Source organism: Anopheles darlingi, chromosome 2 (assembly GCF_943734745.1).
Source record: "Anopheles darlingi chromosome 2, idAnoDarlMG_H_01, whole genome shotgun sequence".
Lineage (NCBI taxonomy): Eukaryota > Metazoa > Arthropoda > Insecta > Diptera > Culicidae > Anopheles > Anopheles darlingi.
In genome coordinates, this window is record NC_064874.1 from 73,646,057 (window position 1) to 73,658,061 (window position 12,005).

General features: G+C 53.0%; 1 protein-coding gene across 2 annotated transcripts in view; it reads left to right on the plus strand.

Moving 5' to 3' along the window:
* Window positions 1-12,005, plus strand: part of LOC125950485 (protein Shroom) — a 183,592-nt gene that overhangs the window by 87,213 nt on the left and 84,374 nt on the right. For both annotated transcript variants that reach the window (XM_049678518.1, XM_049678519.1), the window contains exon 4: window positions 1,518-1,756. In XM_049678518.1, coding sequence (XP_049534475.1) covers window positions 1,518-1,756 — 239 coding nt within the window. The remainder of the gene's footprint in view (window positions 1-1,517; window positions 1,757-12,005) is intronic.

Sequence of the window (12,005 nt, forward strand, 5' to 3'; positions counted from 1 at the left end):
TCGAATGTCGAGTGGCCGCAATGGCCAGTGGCGAGAGTAGAAGGACGCCAGCACGGTCGCAGGAAACTTAAATCCTTGCGAGCTGTAAGCAGAAACAGATCGTGTTTTCGAACACTTCGATATCGCGTTCCGCCGATCGATGAAGGGTGACAACAACAACAACAACCAACGTAGGGTATGCCCAAGAGCGTCCATAATGTTATGGGAGCATCAGAGCGATGGAGAGAGGGAAGCAATAAATTGAAGACACAATTTTCGGGAGGACACACACACGACACGACGACAACGATGACGACGACAACGACGACCGATCGCGATCGCGATCGCGATCCTCTCGATCCTTCGTTACAACCGCCACAACATGGCGTTTTGCTGTTTTATTATGTTTCGATGCTGATCAACAACAACAACGACGCGGCAGCATCATCCCAGCGCTCTTTGTTTCCGTGGCAAAAGGCGAATGCCGTCGGTCGAGGGTCCGAGGGCCATCCAACACCTTCGAACAATAGATATTCAATTCGGGTGAATATTAATAACTCCAGGCGGGGGAGAATGGCAGAATCCCGATCGGCATTGTATGGCGATCTCGATGATCGCCGGTCGCTCGGTCGCTCAGTAAACCGCGGGTGCCATACATGAGCACCAAACAAGGGAGGAGGCGGTGAAGGGATGTAAATGATGAAGTGAGTGAGACAGGGAGCATAAAAAGCAAACACCCCCCCGTCCACGAGGTTTGCAACAATACACATTCCGCACCACTTCGGGGGGTGGTAAGAGAGGCGTTGCTGTGTTACCCCCGCTCGGGGTGACGAATGCTGCACTCTCTAGGCGTCCCAAGCAACAACTTCCTGGCCCCGAGGTTCGCGAAATACATAAATATGCCTCCCTCCGGTCCGATCAGTCGGTCGGTCAACCATTAGTCAAAGTTTATCAGGTCGCGCTGGCTGGCACCGTTCGTTCGCGATCGCGCTCACCGTCATCGCTTGTAATCCGTTTCTCTGTTGCAAATCGTCGTCCAGGGGCCCTTTGTTTGGTGTTGGTGGTGGTAGGTTTCCCAAAAAGGGGGTAACGAGAGAAAGAGAGAGAAGGTGACAACTGGTGCGATGTTGGTTGGTTTCGAAATTTGCCACGAAAACCCATCAATAATAATGCGATCGCTGACATCGGACGGGGTGTAGTATGGGGCCACTGGACTTCGGTCGGTTGGTTGGTTGCACGATCACCGAACCCGGCGTAACTCAAAATTCACCCACCTCGAGATCGAGTTATTTATGGGAGTGCAAAAGGGGCACGCGTTCGTTCTGGTGCTACAACATCGGTTACCGAGGTGTCATGTTTCGTTTTTTTCCCCCCGGCCTTCCTCCGATTGCGCCGTTGTCCGGAACATCCGTACCATCAAGCGACAAACCCGGTGATCGACGAGAGTCGCCATCATTATTAAAATTCTTTTCGTTTCTCCGGTCGATTTGATTCCACATTTTAATCCACTTTCCTCTTTCTGTCTCATTTTCACGCAGATTGCGCCAAGACAGTGAGCTGCTACTGTCACGATCGACACACAACTGGTCGCAGCAGGACCTGCAGCAGCTGGCGTCCGTAACTGGGAGCAGCAGCAGCGGCAGTGGCAGCATCGGTGACAACCACAGTTCGGCCGAGAGCAACAGCTCGTCGACGGAGACGCTCAAGTGGCTCGGTTCGATGAGCGATGTGTCGGTCGCGAGCCATGCGACCAGCACGTCCGCCCTATCCAGTGCCGGTAAGTGTGTGTGTGTGTGTGTGTGTTTGGTGTCTTTCTTCGCGCCTCGATGGCTAGAACGAACGTCGAGCACATCCTCTCTCCTTACTGCCTTTTTGTCTTATCGATGACGCACGCAACGCTCTCCGTTTTGCTGAACAACAACAGCTTAATCGTCCGGCAGCGGTTGATCGATGAATGCGGATGTATTGTAAGCTACGCTCTCTAGTGGTCTTTCACTCTCCGGCACCCCCTTGGTGCTCATTATCTTCTTGTGTAGTCCTTGCCACTCGATGGCAAAGAAAGCGATACGATTTGAGCGATTATTCTCACCTTCTCCTCACTGTTACACACGTACCTCACTTCTCTCATCTGCATAAGATGCCGTGTTTGTTCGTGGTACACCATATGGTTTCACCATACGGACGTGCATTCGAGAGAGCAAACGAGCAGCAGCAGCAACAGCAGCTTGATGATGATTAAAAAAAACTCCAACTCAGGTTCATCGCTTGCTTCCTCGCTCAAGTCTTTCGTTCTTCGCTGAAGAACGGCCCACCTTTTGCCGCGTGACCTTTCCGTGGCGTGGCGTTTCCGCGCGTGGCTTATCATTCCATCTGTCTCTCGCTCGCAAATGGAAGTAAGTAAACCCTTTTGTATTCTCCCGGGAGCCAGCGAGTCGAGAGTTCAATTTCAAATGATTTCCCAAAGTTATTGCCCGCCCGCGATGGCGTACCCGCCGCACCAACTGATCAATGATCGAAGTGCTTCGCGTGCTCTGTGTTGTGCACCGCTTCGGTGTAAATGATTTCGATTCATAACGCCCAACCGAGTGTTGAGCATGACCGCCGCAGCCAGCATGAGATGTGCAAGCAGTGAAAACATAACGCGCTCCTCGTACCGAGTGTATTCGAGTGGCCATTGTGAGTGCCACAGATTGCGGAAGAGGCTAGAGCCGACCAGGCCGTTCAACGAGCACTGATTGGTCGTCAATTCGTCGTTCGTTGTTCGTTCTGCTGGTAATGGAAAGAAGCTCCTAAGGGAGGACCATTTTCATGCAAATCAGTCATTTATAATAGAACTCCCTCGCTCCCGCCCCCGCCACCCTTTGGTGAAAGAGGAAAGGAGGTGGAAAGTGAAAAAAAACGACGGCAGACGATGGCTTGACTATGATGGAGAACATAATTCCCCTGAAATGCTTCCTGGTGGAGGCGTCCCTTTTGTCGCTAATTTCCCTCGCCGCTGCTTCTCGATCGAACGAGGAGCCACTGACCTTCGCAAGCCACAAGCCACAGCTCGCTGATTTCTCAAGTACAGAAATGATTTAACCACCTCGACGCTCCGGCGTGAGCAAATTGTTTCTGTCCGTCCAGAATTATTGGAGGTCGATGTCCTTGCAGCTCATCAGCAGCACCAACAGCAGCAACAACAGCAACCAAGGGGTCGACGCGGGCTGTTGTTTGGCCAGTAAACGCGTGGAGGCGTGCTTGTGTAGGTGTTTCGTAGGCGATGAGCTTGAAGCGAAGATGACTTTAACATGCTCTCGAGCCACACGCATTACGCCCAAGCTCCCAAGGTGTGCTTGTGGTTGATCATAATCGACGCGCGAACGCGCGCACCCCGAACGAAGTTGCAATTACGATCAACACGATTGACGGTGCAGCACGAACGGACGGTGGGACGGAGCTGCAAGGATATAAATCAGAACCTCCTTTTGTGTAAAGTGTAGCAGTCCAAGTGTTCAACCCGCCCGTGGCTGCCTGGTGCATTACCGTTCGCGGAGCCGTTTACTGCCCTGGCGCGAAACGTTCAGGAAGTACTCTGCCGGTCTCTGCCGGTTTCCGTCGTCTGCTGCAGCCAGCCAGCAGCCAGCTAAAGTGGCCCAGCCAGCCAGCTGCTGCATCGCCGTGGTCCGTTTGCCGATTAAAATGTTTACTATTTATTTTGATGGATTTATTGTGATTGCTAGTGGAGGGGTTGGAGTGGATAGGAGAAGGGGGTAGCTAGCTGCTGCTGCTGTAAAGGTGATTGGCCCAAAAGGTTATCCCCTGCCGGGCGCTCGCACTACTGCCAGGAGAAGGTTAGCTGCTGCTGATTGCTATCCTTGCCGAGCACGTCGAGAGCATGCAAAGGAAAATGAGCTTCCGGGTGTAGAGGGTGTGGATGCTGTGGGAAAACGGAGCTGTTCTTGTAGCGTTCGGTGCTCTCGGGACTCGTGGAATGGCCTACAGCGGTTCGCGTTCGGTGTGTGATGCACGTGGTAGCGATAGATTCTGTCAAGTTTGTTTGCATAGCGACGCAGCGCAGTGCAGCGCACGACCGTTCGCGACCATTTGCCACGTCAGAGTCACGTCAGAGTTGAATGCGTGCTTCGCGCGGTGCTTCTCGGCCGGTATGTCGGATGGTCATTTGATTTAATTGGAAAATTGGTTTCACTCCTTGAACACTTGCACTGCTGTTGGCAGGCTGTTGGCAATAAAAGCCGTGTTTGTGTTATAAACTGATCGTTGTACACATGCAGTACGCCTTTGTGCGTCTTTTGCAGCCATCTTTGCGTCATTTTCATCCATCATCCCAGACTTGAAGAGTGGCCACACGTTACTTGCCTTTGATGTTTGCTGATTTCGCACATTAACTAGGATGCGATTTGTTACGCACATGAGCTTAAGGTCTTTAGCAACTTTTCGCTAAGAGCTGTCGAAATGAGCTTGAGATAATGTTGCTATCGTGGCCAGATTACGACTAAGATGAAAGAAACTTTCTTTACGATCGATTTGCAGTGTTTAGTTGTAAAGAACTGTCAAAATGCGCTTGTGCCGTTCGTAGAGGAGCTCCCACATTGGTGGGTTGTTGGTATGTGTTAAAAAGTTACTAAAAAGGGTTGCTATCGTGACCGTGCATCGCTAAATGACAACCAAGGAAAGTTTGTTTACTGTACAAGCTACTATCATGGCCACACACCTTTTGCTATGAGGCTTTGGATCACATTTGGTTTTGAGCTCGCTACAAGCACCTTCCATCCACCTCTGGGCAGATCAACATTAACCTAAGCTGCTGCTGCTGCTAAACACCAGTAGCCGACACCACGAGGGTGTCGAGCATTAAAAAAGTGGTACAAAATCAACATAAACCGCGTTTGATGAATAGCACTCCGGGATTGGGATCCGATCATAGGATCGGGTCTCTCATCTCGACAACTTTATCCCGCCTACCACCATATCGGGAGAAAGGGAGAGAGAGGAGCGAGGGAAGCTGTAGATCGTTCGCTGTCATCGTAACCATCATCACCTGGATGGCTGGTGCCAATGTGTGTGGACGCAAGTGGCGGCTGCACAAACAAACCACGCGCGGACGCCAGCTGGTGGGCGTTAGAAATCCGATTCCTCCGATTTGTGGCCACTCGATCGTCGTCGAGCCGAATAGTGGATACACCACCGTGATGCTGCCTTTCGTCACCCTTTCGAGTCGATGCCGGGGCTGTCAGTGGACATTGGTTTCACATTCAAATGTAGGCTGCCCGCGAGTACGTCGACTACGCCAATTGATCGCGTTCGTACCCATTCCTCTGCGAGTTCGCAAGGAGCGAAACATTAGCGTAACTTACACCCGATCGATCGATAGATCGATCGATCACACTCGAGCCTCTCGAATGTTGTTTGGCCAATATGTATGGTTGGTTCTAAGGTTCTTGTCATCACTCGAGTCTGTCAACACTGGCGCTCTGGCCGACCGTTCTTAAGACGTGCGCTGGAGTCCGGGCCTGGAGTGTACTTTATCGGTCGCCACTAACACTATGCGACACCCCACCTTGGTTATGGTCCCTTCCCCGTGATCTCCTTGGGTCTTGGAAACCTTGAAATCGATCTGGCAGCCCATAAATTACCCAGCGCGTACGCTCGCGCCAAAGTGCATGCCCTGAGACCCGTCCTGGGACAGTTGTGGTAGGAAGAAGCGGAAGGGAAGGAACTTGGTTGGTGGAACAGAATGCTAGCGCGCGCGCTTGACACTGCAGTTCAAGCGGCCTCGACGCCCCACCCGTCGTTTGGGGTGTGTTCCCTTTAGTGTGTGTGTGTTCCAAATGGTCGTCGCCAGAGTCTTTGGGAGGTGGGTGGTGCCCGAACTGACCAGCAGCAGCAGCAGCAGCTCGCTAGCTTGCCTCGGCGTCCGATCGCGTGCTCTTCAGCTATGATTCTAGAACGCTCGGACTCTGAACCCTCGCGTCGAGAGCCCCTGATGACAACGATGTCTAGGCTGGCGGGGTAGGTTGGGGGAGGTGATCAGAAGGAGAAGGAGGAGGAGAACAAGGGGATAACGAAACTGGTTTTCTGCAAGCGACAACCGCCCGCCTTCACGGTCTCCTTCGCCTCCACCTCCCCGCCGTTGATAAAGGATTTGACGTTTGGCGTACACTCGGACCGCGCTGCTGGTCGCTGGATTAGAATGTGACGATCGAGCCGGAGCGAATGTGTGTGTGTGTGTGTGTGTGTGTGAGTGAGATTCTGGGTCTAAGTCTATGCGCACCACGAATCCGCTACTCCCTGGTGCCGTTGTTGAAACATTTGCTGAAGGAGTGGCACGCCAGCGTCCGGCCAGTCCTTTGGTTTAGGACCCTGGGGATCGTTCACAATGGATTTGTGTGTGTGTGTGTGTGTGTCCGGTCCTCCGGCATTAGACGCGGAGGTCAGCGGCGCCACAGAGTGTATCGAAGAAGGTCTACAATCACGACACACGAAGCACGAGCCCGGGCAGCGTCACGAACGAGCGCCAGCGATCCTCCAGAACAAAGTTCAATGTCCAGTTCGTACTGGCGAGGTCCCAAGAGACAGAGCGAGAGAGAGAGGAAGAGAGCGCGGATTAGTGACGTGCTCGTTTGACCAGCGCCCCGGACACGGTGTGTATGCAACGTTAACCTCTCGACGCTGTTGCTGTTGCTGTTGCTGACCGGTTAATGTTTGGTCACCCGGCTTAACATTCTCCCGGCCGGGCGCGCTCGGCAATCATTTCGCATTCCACAATACGTTGTCCAAAACAACGGACACATGGAACCTGCTTTGGGGATGTCGCGCGACGGCGACGGCACACAACAACACGATGATGATCGACGATCATCGATCCGATTGGCGAGCGGCAACTCCGGATCATTCGCACGGACGTTCGGTTAATCCAGAATGTGTCCAGAGCTGGCACTGGCAGCTGGCTCTGCGGAGGCTCTGAGCTTCGCCCCCCAAAAAGCGAGCTTTGTTTGTATGAGCGCTCCCCCGCCACCCCTGGTCTGGAGTTTGTTATCGAAAGCAGAAGTGAATGCACTTTCCTGCAGCGTGCACGCGCGCTCGTCTCTGTGTTTGTGTCGTGTGTTCCCCCAGGACGCGAGGCGAGGTTTTGCGCAATGCCCCCGGATGCGTTTGGCAATGTCCGGGGATGAGCTGTTGCTGTTGCTGCTGGCCGTCGCCGCCGCCGCCGCTCGGTATGGTGGCTGGTTGATGCACGAGAACGATTGCTTCTGGCGCAAGTTTTCTCGACTCCCGGCGGTGGGGGTTTTTGGGGGGGGGAGACGAGGGATGAGAGAACAGGTTTCGCGGAACACCGGGGTGACCGGGAACAAAAAACGAGTTTCCCGGCGGTCTCTCTCTCGTTCTTTCTGCTTTCCAGCTGTCTCCCTTACTCTCTCGCTTTCTGTGGCCACAATCCGCGATGTGGCGAATGCGGGAATGTCTTTTGGCATCGGAGGCTTCTTAGCTGCTTGGCCGTGGCCGCAGCCGTGGCCGTTTCTGGAAACGAGGCAAACGAGGAGGATGGACCCCGATGGAGCTGAGTGAGCTCGAGCGAGCACAGGAACAGCAGAACCTTAAGAAGGTTGTGTCGTTGTTGCAAACCGCAAAAGTGTTCCGTTTTTGGTGCTGGTCTCTTGACTGGCTGGCGGCTGCTGCTGCTGCTGCACTTTGGAAGCCCGAGGGCAATGATTAGCCGGGCCCGCCGCGCACGGTTCCGGACGTGGAATGAGCTTGCATGATTTGGGAGCATTATATTTAGGGAGTCAGCCATCATCAGGACAAGCTAAAGGAAAGAAGCACATCAGGAAGGGAGAGAACTTCCAAATTACTGCCTGCGCTGCTCCCGGCCGACCTTGAAGATTAACGTTTTAGCGTGCAACGCATCGTGGAACCGCCTTTTTGGGCGTTCTTTCACTTCCCCCATTCTTTTGGAGGCTTCCCTTAAAATCATGGCAGGTGGGTAGCAGGTCTGGACTGCGGACTGCTGCGAGATTATTGCATGCTGCCCGTGCGCCAGTGGCCATTTGGGGATCGGTTTTCTCGTCCTCCTTCCTGTGGTCATTCAAAACGACAGACGGAACGGAACGGACTGCAACTGACTGACTGGGACGGTTGCTACCTTCTAGCGTGCATCAGATGACCACTGCAGCAACAGCAGCAGCAGCGACAGCAGGGCCAGAACCGAGACTCGCTCCTCTGCCAGTCATTAATTTTTATGCTCTCCAACGGAACTGGTGGAACGTCTGTTGGCGATCCACCACCACTGGCGATGCTCGCGGAAGACAAATCGGTTTTTAACTAATAGTGTAATAATTTTTACGGGAAACAATTAACTGCTTTTGCAAGAGAAGGCTTTTCCTCGTGGGGTCTACGCATATAGCGGTTTGAGGGGCGTTGTTTTTTTTTGGCAATTTGCCTGTTTGTCTGGACGAAAATATCATTTCGTACGCTTCGTGCACTGTCGCTGCTGCTGCTGCTGTTGGTCTTCGTTGAGGGGAGAGGCAATAAAACTAAATTTCAAAATGGAGGAAAACCCTCATTCCTTCGTGCATCATCGTGCACTGCTGCTGAGGTGGCGTTAAATCCCGAGATCTCGCGTGTGCCCCTTGCGCCTTGCTGCCAGTCTTTACGACTTATGGCCGGACCACTGTCGCCACCACCACTTCATCAGTCCGGTGCACCGACCGCAGTTGCTGTCACTTGATTGCTTTTAATGAGAATGAACATTCCCTCAGCGAGCAGCGAGCGCGAGGATGCACACTTGGGTGTGTGGTGATGTTGTAAAGCTCCAGCATCAGCATCAGCATCAGCATCTTCATCCAGTGATGATCATTCTGGATGTTCTGCAGGGTCTGCAGGTCCAAAAGGCGATGGCCACTCTCTCTTTCTCTCTCTCTCTCTCTCTCTCTCTCTACATTCGACTCGAAGCTGCAACATTGTTTCGGTGCGTTATCGATTATATGCTGATTCGCAATCACGCTCTTTATGAGGCATCATTTGGGACTGGTATTAAGCTAAAGGTAATGATCGATCGATCATCGATTCTCGATCTTCGCGGCATCGCGTGCTCGGGATGCACTGTGCAACAATTGAAGACAGGGCTCTTCAGACGCGTCTTCGTGCGTGCAAAATGTGTGTGTGTGTGTGCGTAGGTAATGGGCTTTTCGGATAACAACACCTCCTACCATCCTCCACGATCGATGGCAATACACCATCAAGTGGCTATTTGCCTTTTGGCAAAAGAAAAAAAACCCTTACACACTTTATCGCATCGAGGCAACAACAACAACAATTACGCGACGCGGTCCACGTCTTGCAAAAGGAACGAGGGACGAAAGGGAGGGTAGGTAGACAGAGTGCGCGCGTTCCATCCGGCACTTCTCTTCTCGCTTGGCGGCATTCTTGCGGTGCGGTGTGTACGAGAGTGTAAACCGCAATCGATACTGGCAATCAACGCGATTTCCGCAATAAAATCGTCTGATAGATCCATTCTGACGCCGCTCAGGACCGAAAGCCCCGAGTGACCGGAGTAATGTCGATGTCGATGAACGTATAAACAAAACGAATCTCGCATGAAATCGGTCGACGGCCGGCGCGCTGGTCTTGGTCACTGCGATTGGGACCATTTTAAGGACATTAAGCTCTAATGACGCTCCGTACTGTGATGCCCGTGGATTAAGGTCCACGGGCCAGCGTGAAAACGGCACAGGATGTTGAGGCTTATGGCTAGTCGCGTAATTGAGTTCGGACTTGTCATTGGATTGGACAGACAGGTTGGACGTTGGAGTGGAGGGCCGAGGGTTTAAGTCGTTTCGATTTCGCAGTTAAGTCGTTCACCATATTATGATGATGGCAAAGGTGGTGATGATGATGTGACGAGATGGTTCGTGTGTTCGTCCATTCCACACGAATGTCTCGATATCTACTGTACCTCTCTCGTTGTCTCTCTCACACAGACGCACAAACATACACGCGCATACCGTTTATCAAGCCTTTGATTGTCGTCAATAAATTACCATTTTTTCTATAAATCTTTCCAATTGATGAGGATTTATGGAGCGAGAAAGGAATACAGTGGAAGCAATGCTTATTTACGACCGCTTGCGTCCAACACCTAGCACCCCTCTCGTGGCTAGAACTCATCTTCACGTTCGCGTTCACGCTGTTCATTAGAATCTAAATGAGGAAATGGAGGAACTGCCTGCAACTGCGCGACTCGCGGTGCCTCTCGGCGATCCTGCTTTGTAAATTAACGAATTACCAAGCCAACCAAGAAGAGCGAAACGAACCACGCCAACGACATTGCGACGAATCCGCCTCTGCATGTCGGTGTCTGCTTCGAGAGTTCGAGGACATTCACGGCCGACGGGTCGTACACGTCGGCCAATTATCGGCCCCGGCAACGTTAATGCCATTTTACGCGCGCGCCGAGCGCATGACACAGGATTTCCGGTACCGACCACCGCGACGCACCGCCTCATCCTCTTGGGCGTATCTTCCAGCGGTTTGGCGCAGTTAGAACGCCATCGCTTAGATCTTACATCAGAGGGATCGCGACGCGAATGGCCGTCTAATGTCTAGCCGCCGGTCAACGGTGTCCACGCCAACGCCCGCCAGCCAAAAACCATGGCGTAACTCCCCCCGATGGAGTGGCTCCTCCAGGGGTCAACGACGACAACGATGACGGTGACGACTTGGAGTTGCTCTCTCTCTCTCTCTGGACCGTTAATTTGTGAAGTTTGTGTGCAAGGGTCGGTAGGCGCCTAGGAGCAACCTACCATCGATGTTTCTTTACGGTTTTATGATTGATTCACGCTAATGAGACGCGAAAAGACGCCTGTTATTGCAGGCCCCGCTCGGGCCGACGTTCGATTTCGGTGCCCCGCGGGTTCGTCTGATTGAGCGTGCGCGGTTGGTCCTTAGACGAAGGTGGCTGGAGCTTCAGGCCCAGACAAATCTGCCTCCATATAGTATTACATCCGCGTGCTTTGTTTCGTACGCCTCCATTTCGCGGTGGCATCGCGCCGACGCTGACTTCATCGCTTGTGTCGTACTCGCGAGGTTGACATTGAAAGTGCTTAACCGCGATCCGTCGTAGTCGTCGTCGTCGTCGTTGTTGTCGTTGTGGTTATGAAGCGAAATCGAAAGTGGCACGGTATGGCGTCGGGATCAGAAGGGTTGTGATGTTGCGTTCGAGTGCCATGACGACGTCAGGGACCTCGGCGGTGCAACAGTTGGTCTGGAATCATAAAGGCTTGTTACTGCACGCGACGTTCAATTTCCCTTTTCGCGATCGCTCCACTTTCGCGCTCCCTAAGGCGGCGGTGGCGACGTCATCGTCATCATTCTTGCAGCTCCCAACCCTGGGCCCTGCTGTAAAACAATGAATCAATCAAGCTAGATCGAGAGTGCGGTGTTTGTGGCTGCGGTGGTGACCCTTCGCCACCCGACGACGATGACGACCGGTACCATTTGCATAAAGCCCGAAGGCCCTCGAATCCCCCTCGACGTGTTCCGGACAAGATCGATGATCGAACCTGCACGCCCCGCCTTACCTTTCGATGCAGTGACTCCGTGTGAGGTGAGGAAAGCTAGGAAATCTCAAATTACCACCGAGTAGCAAGGGGCAGAGGTGGAAGCGACGTCTGTGCCTTGGGCGGGGACGACACGCGCGTGCAAGAATGCGCGGAAGAATGCTCGTCGTCGAGCGTGTGCGATTATCGCACCAAGGGCCAAGGCGATCGAGCGATGGTGTATCGGGTACGATGCCGCGAAATGGCCAAAACACACACACGTGGTGGTGGTGATCGAGTTTCCGGTGCGCCATTGGTCACATTTCCGCGTCACGTTATCGCGAAGTCGTAGGAACCGGATTAGAGTCACAGTTCTATGAACTCTGGTTCGTGAGATTGTCCTCCTTGACTGCTTGTCAACTACTCCCGGTGCTGTACTCCACTAAAATGCGGAGTGCGAATAAATGCGTTACCGGTGGTGTGGTCAGC